We start from the raw sequence: 21887 nt of genomic DNA, 5'->3' as shown, positions 1-21887 counted from the left end.
TGAGTCCCTGAATGTTTCCTGCAGGTGCAGCTGAAGTCTGTTGTGGAGGAGCTGCCCGGGAAGCTGGAGACGGTTCTGGCCGAGTCGGGCTCCAACTTCAGCGTGGGCCAGAGGCAGCTGGTGTGTTTGGCCAGAGCCATCCTGAGGAAGAACCGCGTCCTCATCATCGACGAGGCCACGGCCAACGTGGACCCCAGGTACGTTATTTTACCGGTAACGGTCCAAATACGAACCGAACACGATGAGCCACAAATTCAAGTGTTTGTAGATTCTGATCTGACAGATGCTGAAGTGTTTTTGCTAAACGTGCAACATTACACGGGGAAAAATGCTCCTCTCAAAACAAAAAAAAGACTTATTTCAAAGAACTTTTACCTTGAAATAAGGGGGAAAAAATGTAAGATTTCTTGAAATAAGATCTGATATTGAGAATAATGAGATCTTAAAATTAGCTGGGAATTTTTTTAAGCTATATTTTACCAGGATTGTCAAGCTTAGGTGTCTTAACCTTCCTGTTGTCCTCATTTACAGCACCAAAAAATATTGTTGCCTTTTCAGAAAAAAAATTTAAAAAATCAGCGAAAAATTCCCCAAATTTATAAAAATTAGAAAAATCTTCAGGAAGAAATTTCCTTAAAAGTTTTCTTTAAAATTTTTATTTAAAAAAATAATTTGGCAAGAAATAAAAAATTAAAAAATGAAAATTTAAAAAATTAAAATTAAAAAATGAGTAAAAAAATCTTCCAAAAATCTTAAAAATATCTAAAGTTATTACGTTTTTATCAGTAAAACTTCTAATATTTTCTTTAAGAGCATTCAGAAAAAAAATTAACCAATTTAAAAAAAAATTTGGTTAATTTTTTGCCGAATGTTCTCAAAAAAAACTTTTTTTTTAACATTTCTTTTTTTCCCATCAAAAAATGTCCAAAAAAATTCTCCCAAAATTTTGAAAATGTGGAAGTTTTCACTGTAAAAATGTTTTTTCCACATTTTCAAATTTTCAAATGGGTCAATTCGACCCACCGGACGACACGAGGGTTAAAAGAAGATTGTCTTCAAACAAGTCCCTCCATCTGCTAAATGTCTATTAAGTGAATGTATCTTCTGATTTAAGATGAATAAGTGGGATGTGTGGAGTCCTCCCGCTGTCGTCAACACGCCCTCAGACATGTTGGTCCCTCCATGCACAGCTTGAGGGAAAAACCTCAGTTTGTAATCAGACACGGGTTTAAAGAAAAAACAGGAAACAAACCAGAAGTGGATTCTACAGATTCAGTCCAGGTTAATTCAGACTGAATTTAGGAAATCCCTTCAGAATTTACTTCTTTGCCAACTAAGTTCTGTGAATAATTTGGTAGATTTTTTTGGTCATTAACATGTTTTCAGATAGGAGAATTTTCTTATTTTCAGTCTCAGTGAAATGTTTTCCGTCAGAAGCTGTTTTAGGAGCTGAGTGTCGCCCACAGACAGAAAAACCAAACACTGGCCACTAAAAATACAGTAAAATCTTCAGACGAGTGTGGCGTTGGGCCTGAGACATTCCTCTAAGTATGAACTAATGGAGGAGAATCGTTGGGTTTATTTTATTTAGTGTCGTCGTTCCAAGCCGTCTTCATGTTGTCTTCATGAGGCTTATTTTGTTGGATCAGTGCTGTGGAAAGCATCCAAAGAAAGCAGTGCTGCAGGTGGATTTCCATTTCAGTCTTTAGCAGAAAGGAAACCATGAACTGCCTTTCCACTCTTTGTTGGTCCTGATGGATGAAGTGATGGATGACAGAAGTGTCTGTGACCTCCATCTGATGCATGTGCTGCTGGTTTGATGTTCTAGAGATGTTCAACCTTTAACATGGATTCCCAGAATGCCAGAGTGGAGCTCTGGTGATATTTTTTTGGCTCGGTAACGAATTCTAAATGTGGTTTTGTAAGATTGACCTCATCTCGGATCTTCTTGCTTCGTACCCAAACATCCCAACAACCCTCTTCAAGTAGAATTTCAACAAACATTTCAGCTTCTTATCAAACACTCGACTTCCTAACATGCATTTCTGTGTCGTAAACCGTCTGTTCCCGCAGGACCGACGAGCTGATCCAGAAAACGATCCGGGACAAGTTCAGAGAATGCACCGTTCTCACCATCGCTCACCGCCTCAACACCATCATAGACAGCGACCGCATTCTGGTGAGTTACTCTGTGATAGTAATCTGATTACTGAAGGACAGCCAGATGTGACACAAGAACATTTAGTGACCATCAACAGCTGTGAAGGTTTCTCTCCAGCAAACAGCGCTTCTATTTTAGCATATTTCTCACGTTTCAAACTCATATTTATTTAAGATTAACCCTCGTGTCGTCCTGTGGGTCAAAACTGACCTTTTGAAGTTTGAAAATGTGGAAAAATGTATATATTTTCACAGTCAACCTTCTGATGGCCACATTTTCAACATTTTTGGGAAATCTTTGAACATTTTTGGTGGAAAAAAAGAAATGTTAAAAATGTTTGAGAACATTCAGAAAAAAATCCACCAAAATCCAGGAAATTTTGCTGATTATTTTTGTGAATGTTCTTCAAGAAAATATTAGAATTTTAATGATATATAAATGGAATCACTTTAGATATTTTTAGGATTTTTTTTGGGAAGATTTTTACTCATGTTTTTAGAAAAATATTTACAAGAATTTTCTTGCCAAATTCGAGTGTTTTTTTTTTTGTTTTTTTTTTACAAATAAAACTTTTTTGGGAAACTTTTAAGGAATTACTGGAATTTTCTTCCTGAAGGTTTTTCCAAATTTTCAGAAATTTGGGGAATTTTTGGATTTTTTTCAGACAAGGAAACAATATTTATATAACAGGAGGTTAAATAGAGAGAATGCAAAATGAAGTTTTTTTTTAAATGGCAATTCATTGAAAACCTTTATCACTTCTATTTTATTTATTTAGCACCAATTACAGGTCAGATTGTCTCAAGAGGCTTTCCTGAACCCATCTGAGCCTCCAGAGCAGCTCTGAGGCGACAGTGGCAGAAAAACGCACTTTTAACAGAAAGAAAAGTTAAAACTGAAATGAAATGCGTACGACCAGACGTGCTTTTTTGTCCACATTCGCAGCATGACCAATCCTTGTGGCCACAGAGATATTAGTAGGTTTAATTCCACACCAGAGCTGAGGGAGTTTAGCTTTGTGATTCTCATTCATCGCTCCTCTGAAAAAGTAGTTCAACCCCAAAACCAGAAACAACTGCAGTAGACCGTTTGTGATCAGCCTTTCTGTCACCGTGGAGGAATCTTGGAGGCAAATAGTTTTTTTCACAGCTGCTTTTATCTACATTTGTCCAGGTAAAGTTAACATAGCACCTCTGCTCTTGTGTTGGAGTGGGTCCGGTTACATTTGGTCTTTTAAAAAGGTGGAGGCTACATTTAAATAGTTCCTCCACCGTTCACCTGCTACCAAAATGAGAACTGACTTTGTTTCCAGGTTCTGGATGCCGGGGAGATCCACGCCTACGACGAGCCTTACAGCCTGCTTCAACATCCAGACGGCATCTTTTATAAGATGGTCCAGCAGACGGGCAAACGGGAAGCTGCGGCTCTGCAGCTGGCAGCCAAGCAGGTGAGTTTCACCCTCAGAGATACTTAAACACGTTGAAAAGTGAAGAGTTTTGTCACTCCCTCTGGTCAAACTAAATGATCTTTTCAGGTTTACACCAGCCGAAGCCGTGCTAACGTTCCAAACGGACACGCAGAAACGGCAGACGGGAACATGGTGATCTTTGAGACGGCTCTGTGAGCTGAACAAGAGTCTGCTGTAAGAAGCCTCAGGGTGGCTGGCGGGCTCGTCCACCAGACAGACGGTGAGGAGACAGAACTCAGGACCGACAGAGTAGAGCTGTACTAAACCATTATTTTTTTAATCGATTAATCTCGCGACTAATTTTTCGATTAACCTATCGACTAATTTCACGATTAAGCTAACGATTATTTTTCAATTTCCCGATTAATAATAGCTTATTTCCACCCAAATGTTCCCCAAATAAATATCAAAAAAATTTCAAATATTTTCTTAAATTTTGTAATCTTAAAATATAAATAAAGGCTTATGCACAGCAATTCTATGTAGAATCAAATACATATAAAAGTAAATTCTCATTTACACTAAATTTAAAAATAAATAAAATATTGGCTATGGGAAAATGAAACACAAAAGCACTGTGCAAAATGAATCAAATATCAAAAACCTCAAGGCGGGGGGGCGGGGGGGGCGGCAGTTACACTCACAGACGCAGCAGCAGTAGAACACAAACAGAGCAGGAGGGAGAGAGAGAAAGAGAGCCAGGGGCAACAAGACGAGACATCGATAGAAAGGTAAAGAAAATGAGTGACACCAGGAAAAGGAGTAAAATCTGGAACCATTTCAATTTGATTGATAATACAAAGGCAGAGTGTAGAGTCTGCAAGAAAAGAGCCGCCTCCACAAACAACCTCCACAGGCACCTGAGAACTGTCCACCCATCAGTGCAATGGTTGAATGTGGTATTAATGAAGGTGCCGGTGTGTCTACTGCTGCTGTTGCTTCTGCTGCTGCAGTATCTACAGCATCATGTACTATGCCACCACAGCCACCTAAACCTCCCACCCAGAGCTCTGTGACACAGTTTTTGCAGAAGTCTATGACCAAGACAGAACTCAATTGATGAAGAACTGGCAAAAATGACTGTCCTTGATTTTCAACCATTTTCAGTTGTGGATGATAAAGGATTCTGGAAGTTTGTTCATGCACTAAATCCAATGTATGCAATTCCAAGCAGGAAAACACTTTCCCAAAAATCATCCCAAGCCTGTATGACACAGAACATACATTACTGCAAGAGAGGGTTAAAAAAGCCACAGCAGTCTGTCTAATAACTGACAGCTGGACATCCCAAACCAATACATCCTTCTTGTCAGTTACGTGTCACTTTATTGAAAATTTTAAAATGGTGTTCTGTCTTCTGGATTGTTTTGAGTTCAGCGACAGACACACTGCTGAGAACTGAGCAGAAGAGCTGCTCAAAGTGGCAAAAGAGTGGGATGTGGAAAACAAAATGGTTTGCAGTGTTTTGTGTTGTTTCACTTTAAATTTGTTTAACCTTTTAAGCTGCAGTCAATTCCAGGCATTTTCAGTACAAAAAATCGCTAATATTCTATTTTTAAATAAAAAATATGACGAGAAATACAGGGAATATTGGACGCGCATCACGAGGTGCATTTTCTTTGAAAACGACCGATTTGTGGATTTTATACCGACTTCAGGACATGTTTTGGACAAAATAGTTTACTGGCTTGTGTCATCTGGATGTCCAAGGTTGGATTATGGCCGTTTTTTGTGGAATATTTTCATCTGTGTGTAATAATGAACCCGCAAATGTGAGTTGCGCTGTGTGCTTTGAAGCCGTGTATAGAGAACGGATGGATGGATATTTGTTTTTGTCGGACAAATGTGTTTTTCTCACCCGCTGTGGTAATCACATCTGAAAGTGGTTTATATCGGCGGATTCATGATAATCTAAGCTTTCCATCGGCGTATAGTGTTTGTATAATTGTGTTTGCAGTTTCAGACATTCTTTAAATTCCTCTGCAAATTAGTAGGTGTACCGCCGGCGGTACACTTTAGTTTAAGGGGTTAAAAGGAAAAAGCTGAATATTTGAATAGTTGTAAATTGAGTTGTAAATTTTTGTTCTTTGTATTTTCTAATTTATTTTTTCATTTTTGTGGAGTGAATAAAAAGCATATTTATATAATACACGTATATAAATAAAAAAAACACAGGCTTTTACATTAGTCATTCATTTTGTGCATAATTTCATATTGCTGTTGATAATAAATTAATTAAAACAACAAAACAACCCGAAGAACCGCTTGGGAGCCGAAAGAGCCGGCTCTTTTTACTGAGCCGAGCCAAAAGAGCCGGCTCTCTAAAAAGAGCCGGATTTCCCATCACTAATTTCTATTCTGCACAGAGTGCAAATGACATTACTGTATTTGCTGCTGCGCTTGTAGTAGTCCCATGCTTTAGATGAGCGAGGGGGAGCTCGCTTACTGTCTTTTTCGGGCTGATTTGTTGCCTCCTCCATCCTAACCGGTCTCCTGAGTGCGCGCGTGTGAGTAGCCGTCATATATGTTTTGATAGCAACGCGTCGACGTATTTACGTAATCGATGACGTCGACTACGTCGATGCGTTGCCTCAGCACTACTACAGAGGCTGCAGCGTCGGTGAACGTCTGAGCCAAACAGTCCAACGCCGTTTGTTGGAGCTCTCAGACCTGAGAAATCACTGCTGTACAAACTGTTGATGCAGACCAATATTTATTATCTGCTGCTTCATATTTATCACGCTGAATTGCTTTCAAACGGCCGCGTAATGCTTCAAAACGAAGTGCCTTATTTCAAGTTTGGGTAAATGTAACTGTTCAAAGAATATCTGAGTCCAGGTAGCAGAGAATCAAAGACTGGATCTGCCTGAGGATGCTGCTTAATCAGACGCAGCATTTTGGGTTTTTTTTCGTCATTCAGACGTACCGGCCACTGTGATGTCGCTAAACTTTAACCTTCAGCTTAGAGGAACATCAGTGCTCTGACTGAAGGAACATGAGCCGATGTTCATCCACACCTGAAGACACATTTCACTGCAGCTGCACTTTTCTTTCTTTCAGTGACAATCAGTTCTCAACACTAATGTCTTTGCCTTAAACTAATCTAGACACACATGTACCAGACCTCAGAAACGGTCTGAAAAGGAGATTCTACTGTAGAAGCCGTGGTCCTTGCACTTCCACTCCACTGATTTAAGAGTTTACAGGGAGGAGGAAATCTGAAGAGCTGCTACAGAGGATGTGGAGTTTGTTGAATGACTTTGATCTGTTCACACTTGTTGTATTAACTGCAAATTTGTACATTTGTTTTTGTCAAATTCTGCATAAAAGATGCATTTAAAAACACTTCTGTGGTCTTTGGGTCGTTCTGTTCTCAAAGATGTAACCCCCCCCCAAAACTTTGACCTCATGAACGATCTCAGAATACAACTAGATGAGCCCTCAGTAGAGTAGAGTGCCTATATAATGAGAGTGGCGACATGACGGGTCCAAAAAAATTTGGTCACGTGATCTATAGGAGCCATTTTGTTTCCAATTCCTGAACGCCGGTTATGCCTGTTAACGTTGTTTACAACGCAGAGAGTAATTCTAGGTCTTTTTTGGTTTCATACATACCTGGAAAATGACGGGCTGTTGTGCCTTTGGGTGCACAAATCGATCGGAGAAGGGATTACACATGTTTAGATTTCCCAGGAGTACTGAAAGAATGAAACTGTGGGAATATAAAGTCCGGAGAGTGGGATGGAAACCGACTTCATCATGATTTTTGTGCCAGGTTAGTCCCATGTATGTACTTTCATGTTATGATGTATGGGTGAATGACAGATAGAAAAGTTTGATGTGATTTTAGGCAGTTGTGGTTATTTTGACTTTGACCATTTTCATGCATGGAGATGCATGAAATATGGGCCGCTGAAGTTTAACGGGGTAACCCGTTAAACTTCAGCGGCCCATCTGAGCTTCGACAACAGCCTCCCTGTTCATTCACATGATTTCCAATTCAACAAACAGCTGACAGTTTTCTGTTTCCTATTTTCTGTTTTCCGTCCAACCTGCAGTCACTTATCAGCCTCATATGACCCGAACAGGCTCCGTGTTGTTCACCTGTTTCTGGACTGTTAGCCGCCGCTAGCATGAGGATGCTGTTAGCCATATGCTAACAGCTGCAGCAGCGTACAGGCGGACGGGAAAACGTATTTTACTAAATTGACCGAAGCTGAAAGCTCGATGATAGAAACATTATACACCCATGGAAAGCTTAGATTCTCATGAATCCGCCGGTATAAATCACTTTTGAGATGTGATTACCACAGCGGGTAATATAAACACATTTGTCCAACAAACAGCAAATAACGTAAACAGCACAACTCACCTTTGAAGGCTCAAAACTAGTCACAGATGAAAATATTCCACTAAAAACGGCCATGATCCAACCTTGGACATCCAGACAAAACAATCCAGTAAATTATTTTGTCCAAAACATGTCTTGAAATCAGTAAACAATCCATAGTTTTCGTGAATGTGAACCTCGCGCTGCGCGTCCCATATTGAGTGAATGGAAACAAAATGGCTTCAAATCCCCAGTTGTCGCCACTCTCATTATAGAGGCACTCTACAGTAGAGGGCAGAACTACGCCCTCTGCTGGCAAAACCCCTGTGCCCCCTATACAACTGATGCTGTATGTATCAATTTAGATCATCGTACGTATCTCCCTCCCTACTTGATCTGCTGACCTGTAACTCCACAACTGAGTAGGGGACCTTAGACTGATCTTCAGCGGTTGCAGAGATATCGGGCCGGACATAGCCACATACATATACTGACAGTCAATAGAAACTTTGAGGTAGAAATGTAGGCAGAATTCTACTTGTAGGGGGTTGTAATTATTCATTGTGGATTTACTGATGATCTCGTGCCCTGGTAGTTGAGATAATGATGAGTTGTCATTTTGTCATGATTCATTGCACATGGGTCGGTACTCTGTGCAAAAGTGAACCAAATACACACCAAGCAATACTCAGTGAGTATCTGCACAATGTGAGAATGGGTTTTGAAGGCCTATATAAAGGCCCAAAAAAGGCCACCATTGTTAGTCCAGTGAACAGCATCATGCCGCGTCTATCACATGAACAACGTCTCCGGGCACTGGGTGTGGTGGAGGCCGCTTTGAGCTACAGTGATGTAACCAGGCGTATGGGCTGTTCCCAACCCACAATCAGAAGCCTGGTCCAAAGCATGCGCCGACGGATTGCTGCCTGCATCCAAGCAAATGGAGGCCATACTCGGTAGTGACTGTTGTGACTTTGTGTTTGGCAGGTGTCGTTTTCTTTTGTGAAATTCTTTATTTTGAAATCATTCTTGAAACTTTAGATTTTTGTTTGTGTATGCCAATATGCTAAACAAATGATTGATATGAAGAAAATCCAGTTTTGGGCTTCCAAATAAAAATGATGTTGAAAAATATGGTCTCAAAGTTTTTAATGACTGTCAGTGTACATATACTCATACGCAAAAGAAACGCAAGTTTCTTTTACCCAATGAAAAATTAAATTTGGTTTCCCAAAACAAAAATGCATTTGGTACTTTGTGGTGCATGGTGTGTTCTTAACATTTTCTGTTGCGTTTTGTAAGGTTGGTGTGAAAACGGAAAACGAATCGTCGCAATACACCAATGCATTGACGATGTGGACATGATTCACGCTTTGCACGTGCAATTGAATATGCACGATTTATCGACACCTTCAGTGGGTATAAATTTCATTCAAGATCATAGGCATTTCACTTGCTGTTTAACTATGCCACGCTTAAACCAAATTGAGAGGAACCAAGCCATCGGACGTCTGCAAGCTGGAGAGTCTGTCCGAGACATTGCCCGTCACTTTAATGTCAACATCACCACCATTTACCGTCTCCAGCGTCGATACAACACCACACAGAGCACCGATGACCTTCCCCGAAGCGGACAGACTCTCCAGCTTGCAGACGTCCGATGGCTTGGCACCCCTTAATTTTTTTTAAGCACCCCTAGAATTATTAGGGGTTATTTATTTATGTTTATAATAAATGCTGAAATAATTATTAACAGTGTTATTTTTCCGTTTCAAATGAAATGTAAAATCTGGCAAAGTTCTCCCTAATTTGACACCCCCCCCCCCCCCCCCCCCCCCCCCCCTTTTTGGATAATGGTTTGATCCATTAAGAGAGCGCAAGTTCCCCTCTACTCTGCCGCTGCGCTGAATGCTGCTCCCACCCCTGTGTGTGTGTGTGTGTGTGATGGATCGGGCCGAGAGGTTGACAGGCGAGCCAACAGAGCCAGCAACTGCAACATTTACTTACAAGCCCTTTTAAATAGAGCTGTAGAATGTGTCTGAGGATACCTTTGATTTCAAGCAATACGTGGGACTTTCTGCCCGTCTCTTTTTCACATGTAAAGGTGGCCAAGAGCTTGCTGTGTCTTAATGTACAGTTAACTTTAATTGCAGGAAAAATGTTTATTAGCAAGGGTGTAGCAATAGCTCTTAATCATCAGACAATTAATCAAACATCACTATTCTTTCAATGGCTTAACATGACTCATAAGTGCAACTATGCTTTCATATAAGAGAAGTAAAAATCACCCAGATTACATCGTTTGGAGGGAGAGCAGCCGGCTATGGCCGTAGTCGACTGCTCACCTGAAACCAAAAAAAGCCTTTGACACTCGCCGGGGCCCAGGGGAAAGCGGACGGGGGTCCGGACCAGATTTAAATCTGCATGTATCCAATTTTGTTGTTTGGGCCAGTAAACTTTGTAATCCAGTCTGGGGTAATTCCTTTGGAAATAATAAATTCCAGTAATACTCCATCACTCCGTGTTATATCCAGATCACACTTGTGTAATCCTCCAACACTGCAGAAAAAGCAGTACTTTTGTCCATAATTCCAACAGAGCAGTTATTCCTTTGCAGATCCTGTTGAATCCCCCGTCCGAGTTACGTGATAAAATCCCCTTTGCTCAGGGCATTTCTACCCTGGTTTGCATCGAGCGACTACCACCCAACAACTCCCAACTTGTGTCTCGTTCAGGTGTAATTTATAGCGAACTGAACCTTTTGCATATGCAATGACTCCTCCTTCCCCCCTCCCCACTCGCACACGTGTACCGTGCACCGACCGTATGGACACCTCCACTTTTAAGGAACTGGAATTATCTATTTTGGACTGTCTAGACAGCCAGTCTCCCATCTTCCAGACTTATAAAAATCCCCAATCTATTCTGAGTTTAATCTTTACGGTGAATCATTTGACCCTGGTTCACTTTGCTCGTGACTTCTCACCTCATGACAAAGTTAAAACCCTCTTATTTTAACAGTAGTTAAAACTCTTTCTAAAACATCTCAGTTTAATAGTAATCAAAAGTCTTATAATCATTCCCATTTCATAAAGCATAAGTTCCTCTTTTACGTCAAATCTATCAAACACATCAGTTTCTATGGTAACCAAAAACATCACTTTTCACAGTGAGCTGCTCTTCTGACCTGGTTACTTCTTAAACAAAGAGTATCAAGACAACCTTTCAAAAAAAATCAAACCGTCACTTCTTACAGTGAGACATGCTTCTGATTTTTACACTGTTTCAACATTAAAGAATGTAAGAATAGACACTTGGTTAGTTCAAACACATTCATTAGGTTATGGCATAATTTGATCCTAAATCACAGGTTATATCATAATGTTCCCTTATTTAGCTGTTGTTCTGTCAGAGTCTCCCCTTTGTGGCTGATTCTGGGATCTCATATCTCCATGCTTCACAACATTATTCACCAAAAGTCCCATGTAGTTTTAATGAGGAATGTGACGTTTTCATTTCTGTCTGAATAACTGCAGTCTAATGGAACAGCTGGAACAGTAACATCTGTCCTGATATTGCTTTACACTGATTTTCTTTTTTTTAATAAGCGCATGTATGAGTATTTTGGGTTGCATATACCATTAACCTGAACATTTTAGTGTCTTTCTTTATTACCTGAGATCATCAGTCAGTGTGACAAATGTCTGTATTTTTTTGTTTGTGTGTTTTTCACGATGATGAAGAATCCGAGCCGGAGGCAAAACCGGAAGCAGCCGGATGCAGCTTCAACTGAACTGTTCTTCATTCATCACAGAGAAGAAGCTCTGTGGCCTGACGGTGAGTTTCACCAACACGTTCAAAGCGACTTGCCTGGGGACCAGACAGCCTTTATATTGTGTATTACAAATACACATAAAGTCAGTCTGGAACTGCTCCATTGAACCAAATCCAGCCCAGAGGCGGGACTACCGATCACAGCTTGAATCGGAGAGAGCCAATCGGCGTATCACATGTGTGACGCAATCACTAAGCGACCTAACAATTGCCTTTCCGCCATGATGTTTTGTAGTTTTAACAGCTTCCTTCGCCGTACAGGGGTCCTGAGGAAAACCTAAGCTCTCCCTTTCAACAGCGGAGGGCAGCATTACGCATTCTATCGTACAGCCTGCCGGAATTAAAAATGCATCCTTTTTAAATAGAAAAGCTTTAAGAGCTGCTTCTCATTGAGGTTTTAAGGACAAATTCAGCCCGTGCAAAACAGAGGAAAGCGCACGAGAGAAACCTCGCTCTGTTGCGGGGTAATCTCGGCCCTGAAGATAACGCATCGTTAACTCCCGCCTCTGGTGCTCCGATTGGTTCGGTCCGATCTGCTCGGAGCTTGAAATCCTGTCAAAATGTGTCATTGGAGGAGGGCTAGACCGTATATCCCTTATAACGGGAATACAGTCTAGCTAAGCTAGGCTACAAAGCGACTGCAGCCAGATTTAGTGACAAATGTGGTGTGATTATTTCACTGCAGCCGCTTCTTCAACAGCATCAGACATGAATCTGCAGTGGAAGACAAGGAGAGTAAAATAAATGTCTGGGTTGGTCTTTAATACAAAAATGCAGAAAAAAACTGCTGTTATTGTCCAGCATCATTTTTTGAAAGACTGCTTTTTGCATTCAGATAAGTTGGATATAATGATGTGTAAACTAAGGTACAAATCAAGGCGAGAGTCCATGATTTGAGTGTTTTCAAAGAATGACCAGGAGGGGGCAGCAGCAGGTTTTATTGTGGACAGAAAATCCAGGAGTAGTTTGAAGAATGAATGTATGTTTTAACACTTGTTTCCCATCCCACTATGACTTGTCTTTATTTACCTGTTACACTATGATTTTTTTTATAGCCATATGTGTTACGTGAAGTTGAACTTTGGCAGTCACGGGACTTGAACCTGCAGCCTCTGGGTTCCCAGCCGTTTCTCCATCGACCTGAGCTGTTCACTCCCGATGGTAAGCAGTGAACCATGTTTTATCAAAATTATAGTTTGTACAGCATGTTGCTCAAAAAATGTCATAATATAGGCTTTGGTCCAAAAAAGTCATAGTCTAGCATGTCCTTTAATAAATGCCATGTGTTTGTAATCAACTTTAATATTAATAAAAGTTAATTTAAATGAATAGTATTCAAGGTAATTCAAAATCAAGTATATTAATTGCATTATGTACTATTTTCTAAACTAGGCAGCTTGAATTTTCTGAACCAGCAACCAAAGTGAATGTCAAAACCGCAACCAGGGAACACTGCAGTCGCGAAGGGGGTTGTAGCGCACCTCCCAGCCGGCGGGATGCATGCGGTTTGATTCCAGCTGCACCTGGGTCCTGGAGCCAAAGGCGGGTAGGGTTTATTCCTCCCCCCTGGGGTTTCTGAGAGGCGTCACAGGGGGGTGATGTGGCTTGACACGGTGACCGACTGGAATTTTGATAGTGAAAACACCCACCGACTGGTGGATGTAAAACACACTCCAGGCCTGAAGGGGCAACATCAGCAAAGGAGTGGAACTAAAGAACATCAACCAGTGCTTCCACAGGGACACAATTTACCTGGGCACCGTCTCATCCAGCATGCTTTGAAATGTTTGATCAGTTCAGTCAGTCTCCCTTTGATCATGGTCATCATAAGACACAGCCGCCGTTTGGACCGTGAGGACGCAACCGGTAAGACTTTTAAATCAAAGTCAACAGTAAAAGAAAGACCCTTTGTGGCCCTCATGGCTAGACAGGCTTTTTACAAGTTTGAACAAAGCTGTGTTGAAACACACATACACAGAACTTGACAGGCTCCATTCAGCTGCAAAACTCTAACTCACCTGATTGTCTTCAATACTCAAATATACAACAATGTACATATTTTAGTAAACAGCCTTAATTTCAATAGATAATGTTATTTATACCTGGTGGGAAAAAAATACAACATTTCTATCCTTTTTCATCCAAGGCTATTCAGATCTGGTTTGTCTGCTGCTATCAAGAATAAACATGTGGTCCATGACATCCAGCTCTTCAAACCTATCCAGGCGGTAAGTATGCGGTGGTCCAGGGCATCAGGACCTTAAATGTCACCCAGTTTTCTATGAGGCTTAGCCTCGCTCACTCAACAGCCCATTGCGTGACTAAAATGTTAATCTGTTTTACTCTATTATTTAGCCAAAAATGATAAAGGGCTTGAACTGGACTAAATGTAGTAGTTTGTGTGTCCTGAATCCAAATGGAGTAAAGTCTAGTTGATATTGCTGATCAGAAGTCAAAAAATGGCTTTAATGTGTACTGAATTTTTGATGTTGTGAGTTTAAGCCTTTCCGATGAATCTTTACTTCCAATGGGAGTCGGTCTCTAAACAAAGCTCCACATCAACAAGCTTATATCTGATGCTCTGTGTCCACTGGGAGCATCTGTACTTTGTCAAGTGGGGCCTAGTTATTTGAGATCCCAGGAGCAACCACCACCTAAATAAAAGCTTTAAGCAAACCAATGAAAAGTTAAAATGAGAAACACTATAAGTTAACCACATGATTATGCTTATGCAAGAATGATTTTAATAGGCTGATATATATTCTGGAAATGATGATTGCTATAGAAGAGAATGATTTAAAATAAGTTATTTGATCATGCTAAGAAAAATGATTTAAAGAAGTGATTCAGTGTAACTAAGTGAGTTTTGAATGGAAGTAATCTGTGCTGTTCTGAGCTGTATGCAGACAGGATGGGAAAAGCAGAAGTCTCCTCAGAAATGAGGAACTTGGAGTTTCCACAGGATGACAGGATGGGCTCAGGCCGACATTGTCATGACAACTGAAGTGTGTGTAACAAGTGGATGTGTTAACAGAAAAGATGGAAAGAATGATGTATGCGTGATAGGAAGAAGGTTGTGTCTTAAACCTATGAATTAATTACCTGGGCGTACCTATTAGTTAGAATTGTGTGTGAAAATGTGTATGTGCTAAGCTGAAGCCGAGCTAGGGTATAAAACCCAGAGACACAGACACTGAATTCGGAGTTCTCCCCCGGAGGGGAGAGATGCTGCTCGCCGGAGCTGCCGGGGAGCATCGCCAGAGTTCTGAAGAGTCGACACCGGACCCTTTTGCCCAAGAGACGTGAAGACAACGCGGGACTTAGGCTCCAGAGTTTTCTGAGAACATCGTTGGAGGCAAAGTCTTTTTCTGACTTTGTTCAACAAGCGAGGACCACACTCTGCCAGACGGAGAGTCCTGAAGGGTCTGCAGTTATCCAAAGAGATGAAGAGAAGACAGCACCTACGACATCCAGAGAGGCAGCAGCAGAGGGCTGCTCCACTCCAGGGGCTGGAGGACCCAGTGACCCACCACAGCCTGATGAGACGGGGGCTTTCCACCACCACCATCCGACTGAGAAGACAGCTGAGACGCCCGCACTTGTGTTCCAGCTGCTACTAAAGATAACTGCCAGACCAACGATTGGCTATCGGGACCTCTCCACTCCCCCTGCCTATGAAGAACACCCTCCGCCCACAAAGAAGACTTCGTACCGAGTCTACTGGTCGATCGAGTGGCTCTCCCAGATTCAGGTCAAGACTGGGTGAAACAGCGGTGGCCGCGCTGTCCACTCTCTCTCTCCTAAATTTACTAATTAGAGAAGATTCTTAGGTACGTTCAGCTCAGTTTAGTTTAGTTAGAAATAATCAGAAATAATTAAATTGTTTAATCATGAATTAATGCTGTGCCCCTGCTAATAATTGCTTAATAAAACGCTATATTGCATTTAAAGAGAAGTCTTATGGGATTATTATGATTCACCTATTCTGCATAGTGGTAAAAAGTTAAGTTGATTGTGTGCATTAAATCTAATGGTTCTTAAAGGTTACTTTAATCCAACTAGTTATTTAAACATTACCCCTGAGGTTAGTTTTCCAAACCTCTAAAACGAACCTCGGAATATCAACAAGTGCCACAGTTTTAAGAGGAAAGCTGTCGTTAACAAACGTGTTCAATAAATCAATTCTACTACTTAGGTGGGCTGCTTAGTAAGAGAGTATTTATTGGAGTAAGAGGGGTAAGACGTTTGGAAGAAGACAGTTAGGACCTAGGCGAGTATTCCTCGACACCAGCTTAATTATTCTGCTGAAACCTGTTAGGTGGAATACTAATAGGCAGATAGAATCTAACCCTTTAAACGGAGAGCTGGTCCTGATTTAACCTGAGGCAGGGGTTAAAGAAGGCTATACTGACCGACAACTTGTATTTGGAACCTCATTGTAAAGCTCTTACTCCATTAGTAGCCTTCTATGAAGATCTACATCCAGAGAACCTTGATTTCTCTCTCTGCTTGTGTTTGTTGACAGATGAAGAGCAGAACCAGCAGCCAGATATCTTCATGATGCCTTTGTGAAACAGGAATGGTGTGTGATCTGCCCTGGTAGGAAGACAACATGATGGAATTGTAAAACTGCCTGAGAGTTTACAGGTTTTAATGTTCAATTTCTTAAAACATCCAGAACTGGAGTTGTAAATGTTGTGCTCCTTCAAAGTGAATCAATTTCTGTCAATGATGACTTTTTCCTGTTTGTTCTCTAGAGAGGGACATCTGCAGTGACTGACAGTGTCTTTGCATCGTGCCATGAGGAAAAACTATCAGACAGCATGCATGGTGAGCTCTGAAACACAAATTCAGTAATGGCAACATGAGCCTCCTTTCAGTCCATGAAAAAGCATGCCAGCTGTTTTGATGTCAGTATACACTTTTTTTTTTTTAAATAGAAGGACACTGCAAACACAGAAAGCTGAGATTCTCATGAATCCGCTGGTATAAACCACAGTGGGTAATATAAACACATTTATCCAACAAACAACAAGTCATGTAAACATGCACAGCTCACAAGTAAAGCCTTAATTTTTTGAGTTCTTTATGAGTTTTTGGAATGAAAATGAATTTATACCATTCTGTAGAGAGAGTTCAGTGTATAAAGATTGTATCCAACATTGACAGGGGCAGAGCATATCAGTATAAATACATGTGTGAAACACTCATTTCTTGTAGTATTGCTCTGAACTATGTAAGACCCCAGGCTTTTGCAATATTGTGTTTTATTAGGGAAAACATGTAGGCAAGAAAATTCATCCTAATTCAGTGCGTCAACATGAAATACTCTGCCAGTAGCACCTAGAGTAATTCTGACTGCACTGGTTAAAGCCTTAAAGCCTTAAAGCCTTAAGCCTTAAAGCCTTAAAGCCTTAAAGCCTTAAAGCCTTAAAGCCTTAAAGCCTTAAAGCCTTAAAGCCTTAAAGCCTTAAAGCCTTAAAGCCTTAAAGCCTTAAAGCCTTAAAGCCTTAAAGCCTTAAAGCCTTAAAGCCTTAAGCCTTAAAGCCTTAAAGCCTTAAAGCCTTAAGCCTTAAAGCCTTAAAGCCTTAAAGCCTTAAAGCCTTAAAGCCTAAGCCTTAAAGCCTTAAAGCCTTAAAGCCTTAAAGCCTTAAAGCCTTAAAGCCTTAAAGCCTTAAAGCCTTAAGCCTTAAAGCCTTAAAGCCTTAAAGCCTTAAAGCCTTAAAGCCTTAAAGCCTTAAAGCCTTAAAGCCTTAAGCCTAAAGCCTTAAAGCCTTAAAGCCTTAAAGCCTTAAAGCCTTAAAGCCTTAAAGCCCTTAAAGCCTTAAAGCCTTAAAGCCTTAAAGCCTTAAAGCCTTAAAGCCTTAAAGCCTTAAAGCCTTAAAGCCTTAAAGCCTTAAAGCCTTAAAGCCTTAAAGCCTTAAAGCCTTAAAGCCTTAAGCCTTAAAGCCTTAAAGCCTTAAAGCCTTAAAGCCTTAAAGCCTTAAAGCCTTAAAGCCTTAAAGCCTTAAAGCCTTAAAGCCTTAAAGCCTTAAAGCCTTAAAGCCTTAAAGCCTTAAAGCCTTAAAGCCTTAAAGCCTTAAAGCCTTAAAGCCTTAAAGCCTTAAAGCCTTAAAGCCTTAAAGCCTTAAAGCCTTAAGCCTTAAAGCCTTAAAGCCTTAAAGCCTTAAAGCCTTAAAGCCTTAAAGCCTTAAAGCCTTAAAGCCTTAAAGCCTTAAAGCCTTAAAGCCTTAAAGCCTTAAAGCCTTAAAGCCTTAAAGCCTTAAAGCCTTAAAGCCTTAAAGCCTTAAAGCCTTAAAGCCTTAAAGCCTTAAAGCCTTAAAGCCTTAAAGCCTTAAAGCCTTAAAGCCTTAAAGCCTTAAAGCCTTAAAGCCTTAAAGCCTTTAAAGCCTTAAAGCCTTAAAGCCTTAAAGCCTTAAAGCCTTAAAGCCTTTAAAGCCTTAAGCCTTAAGCCCTAAAGCCTTAAAGCCTTAAAGCCTTAAAGCCTTAAAGCCTTAAAGCCTAAAGCTTAAAGCCTTAAAGCCTTAAAGCCTTAAAGCCTTAAAGCCTTAAAGCCTTAAAGCCTTAAAGCCTTAAAGCCTTAAAGCCTTAAAGCCTTAAGCCTTAAGCCTTAAAGCCTTAAAGCCTTAAAGCCTTAAAGCCTTAAAGCCTTAAAGCCTTAAAGCCTTAAAGCCTTAAAGCCTTAAAGCCTTAAAGCCTTAAAGCCTTAAGCCTTAAAGCCTTAAAGCCTTAAAGCCTTAAAGCCTTAAAGCCTTAAAGCCTTAAAGCCTTAAAGCCTTAAAGCCTTAAAGCCTTAAAGCCTTAAAGCCTTAAAGCCTTAAAGCCTTAAAGCCTTAAAGCCTTAAAGCCTTAAAGCCTTAAAGCCTTAAAGCCTTAAAGCCTTAAAGCCTTAAGCCTTAAAGCCTTAAAGCCTTAAAGCCTTAAAGCCTTAAAGCCTTAAAGCTTAAAGCCTTCTTGGAGTCTGTGCACAAGAAAATCAGTGACCCACAATATAGTTGACAAGTGAACTACAATCACCCTCAGTTGTGCTCTGTATCCAAATCTCAGGACACTAGAAAGCAAATGTTGGCCCAAGCTCAGGATGACATTGCTTCAAAGGGTGATTGACATTTTCATTCACATGTTGTGGGGCACTTGCTGAGACTATCCAAGTCAGTCAGTGTGACGAACAAGCATTTCGGGGGGGGGGGGGAATTGTCCCATATTTTTGCTAGCTAAGCTGCCTGCCTAAATACTGGAGCTACTTTCATAGTTCAACGTTTGACATTTATTACATTACTTGAATATATAGAATTACAGACTTGTGTCTTTTTAATGTAGTTTCTCAAAGTTCAACATTTTGCACACCTAATTGCTCTATCCAACTTTTGTCTTTGCAGGAGCAAAACATTTACAAGACTCAACTCCCTCCTCAAAGACAGCAGAGTGTCAATAAAGTTGTTTGTTATGTCTTTTATTTGAGTACAACAGATGTTAAGATAACTTCCCACCTGACCCTCTCAGATTAACTTTTTTTATACACACACACTTATTGAACATGATAGGGAACATCATGATATAACCTCATGAATGTTTTTGAACTAACCAAGTGTCTATTTTTCACACCAGCTTTTGATAACTGTTAAAATAAGAGGGTTTTCACCAGCTAGTAAGTGGAGAAGTTAAGTCAACTAGGGTTAAATGTTCACAGTAAAGATTAGACTTAAAATATATTGGGATGCCAGCAACAGCTTGCAGCTGAGATCAAAAAATGGCTTGGTTTAGTTCCTTAAAAGTGGAAGGGTACAAGATCATTGTCATTGGGTGGTACTCACTCAATGCGAAGGGGATTTGATCACAGCGACAGAATAACTTCTATTGAATTTATGGACAAAGCACTGCTTTTTCTGAGCCGTTTCAGAATTATTCAACTCCATTTTTCCTTTGAGTAGCAACACCACAATAGATTAACAAAAGTTTTTGCTGGCTGCTCTGCCCCTCCAAATTGTGTAATCTGGGTCATTATTACTTTTATGAAAGCATAATTACACTTAAGAGTTGTGCTCAGCATTGAAACAATGTGGATGTTTAATTAATTATCTCATGATTAAGAGCTACACCCTTGCTAAATTTTGTAGCAAACAGTTTTACGGCAATTACAGTTAACAGATTGGCAATTCATTTTATCCCCATCATAGTCACTAAATATGAATATTTCAGATTAGTCTCTGCATTACATCTTAAAAAAAAATAAAATAAAGGTTCCAAGAGGAAAAGCTGCTGTTAACAGACATGACTGGCAATTAATTTTAATGTTCAGTGATCTATGAAGATCAATTTACTGGGTTTTTCTCACACTGAAAATGGTGTTCACTTTGGAAGTCTTTACCAATAGACCTTGAAAGTTTGGATTTTTCCATTATGTTCTACAAGCATGTAAAATTTCAGAAAAATCTGAGGGGGTCAGGTGGGGACCACTTGATGGAATGACCCTTCAGTAGAAGTGACATGTTTTTGACAACTAATTAAAGTTGTTTGAAAAATAAAAATAGAATATATTGTCTCAAAATTGCATCTATGTCATGTGACTGGGCCTCCTGATTTCTGTGTTTTTTGCATATTTAATCACTCACTAAGGTTTCAGATCAAACGCATAAAAAAAGAAATACAAAATGCACTCTCTTAATGATTCAGTTTATTAAGGCACAAAAAAATCCAAACCCATCTGGTCTTATGTGAAAGGTAATTGCAAGTTGTGCCACCTTTGGCAGCAATAATTTGTAATCAGTCTGTCACACCAAAGCATCTCAATTGGATTTAAATCCAGACTTTCACTTGGCCAATCAGATCGTTGGCCTGCTGCATGAGCCAAGAGCGCTTGAGTTTGAAGGCACAAACTGATGGCCAGACGTTCTCCTTCAGGGTCTTCTGCTGAACAGCAGAATTCATTTTTCCAGCGAGGCCTGCAGTTCCTTGGATGGTTTTCTAGGTTCTTTTGTGAACTCTGGATGAGCAATCATCGCATTCTTGGGGTAATTTTAGTTGGTCAATCACTCCTGGGAAGCAGTGCCACAGAAGCAGTTTTAGACAGTCAGCTATGGGAGGGGGGGTGGGGCACATCTGACCAATGTTAAACAGCTCACCCAGCTCTTCTGCATTCATAACAGAGCTCAGTCATTCTCTTAGATCAGTGGTTCTCAACCCTGTTCCTCAGGACTCCATGTCCTGCATGTTTTAGATGCTTCTCTGCTCCAACACACCTGACTCAAATGATCAGCTTGTCATCAGGCTTCTGCAGAGGCTTGATGACGAGCTGACCATTTGAATCAGGTGTGTTGGAGCAGGGAAACATCTAAAACATGCAGGACATGGGGTCCTGAGGAACAGGGTTGAGAACCACTGTCTCAGATGACTGATTTTCATTTGGGATCAGGTTTGATTGATTGGTCTCTCCCATTGGCCTTCAGGAAACAACTGATTCCATAGGCTAACTAAATGCCATTGATTAAAGTCCATTTATTGAGTTTTTTTTTTTTTTTTTTTTCTTTGCTTGAATACAGACTTTGCCACCTGGTTGGCTTGGCACTAAGATTTGGCAAAAGACTGAGAGAAAGAAGCAAGGCAGTGGTTGTTTGTAGTGATGAATATGTTATTTGAAATAATATAAAAACAAGTCCACAAGAAATGTCAGTTTTATATTAAAATTTATTTAACTGTACATTAAGACACAGCAGGCTCTTGGACACCTTTACATGTGGAAAAACAGACACAGGCAGAAAGTACCACATATTGCTTGAAATCAAAGGTATCCTCAAACAAATTCTACAGCTCCTATTTAAAAGGGCTTGTAAGTAAATGTTGCAGTTGCTGGCTCTGTTGGCTCGCCTGTCAATCGCTCTGCCCGATCCATCACACACACACACACACACACACACACACACAGGGGTGGGAGCAGCATTCAGCGCAGCGGCAGAGTAGAGGGGAACTTGCACTCTCTTAATGGATCAAACCATTTTCCAAAAAGGGGGGGGGGGGTCAAATTAGGGAGAACTTTGCCAGATTTTACATTTCATTTGAAACTGTAAAATAAATTATTTCAGCATGCATTATGAACA

The 21887-nt window shown here is 40.4% G+C and overlaps 1 protein-coding gene across 4 annotated transcripts in view; it reads left to right on the top strand.

The window, feature by feature from the left end:
• Nucleotides 1–20344, top strand: part of LOC127531935 (ATP-binding cassette sub-family C member 4-like) — a 58822-nt gene extending 38478 nt beyond the window's left edge. Inside the window, exons 28-38 of one of the 4 annotated variants that reach the window (XR_007939153.1) lie at nucleotides 25–197; nucleotides 2074–2179; nucleotides 3474–3608; nucleotides 3696–3849; nucleotides 11703–11796; nucleotides 12849–12954; nucleotides 13186–13659; nucleotides 13940–14021; nucleotides 16319–16375; nucleotides 16551–16623; nucleotides 19173–20344. Coding sequence is in view for 1 of the 4 variants with exons in the window: in XM_051942396.1 (XP_051798356.1) it covers nucleotides 25–197; nucleotides 2074–2179; nucleotides 3474–3608; nucleotides 3696–3785 (504 nt within the window). In the remaining 3 variants the exon portion in view is untranslated. Of the gene's footprint in view, nucleotides 1–24; nucleotides 198–2073; nucleotides 2180–3473; nucleotides 3609–3695; nucleotides 6975–11702; nucleotides 11797–12848; nucleotides 12955–13185; nucleotides 13660–13939; nucleotides 14022–16318; nucleotides 16441–16550; nucleotides 16624–19172 lie in introns of those variants that run through there. The other 3 variants (XR_007939151.1, XR_007939152.1, XM_051942396.1) reach the window with 3 other exon arrangements.
• Nucleotides 20345–21887: the final 1543 nt, after the last annotated feature.

The sequence above is a fragment of the Acanthochromis polyacanthus genome, chromosome 22 (genome assembly GCF_021347895.1).
Source record: "Acanthochromis polyacanthus isolate Apoly-LR-REF ecotype Palm Island chromosome 22, KAUST_Apoly_ChrSc, whole genome shotgun sequence".
Lineage (NCBI taxonomy): Eukaryota > Metazoa > Chordata > Actinopteri > Pomacentridae > Acanthochromis > Acanthochromis polyacanthus.
This window is presented reverse-complemented; position numbering and strand designations above follow the sequence as displayed.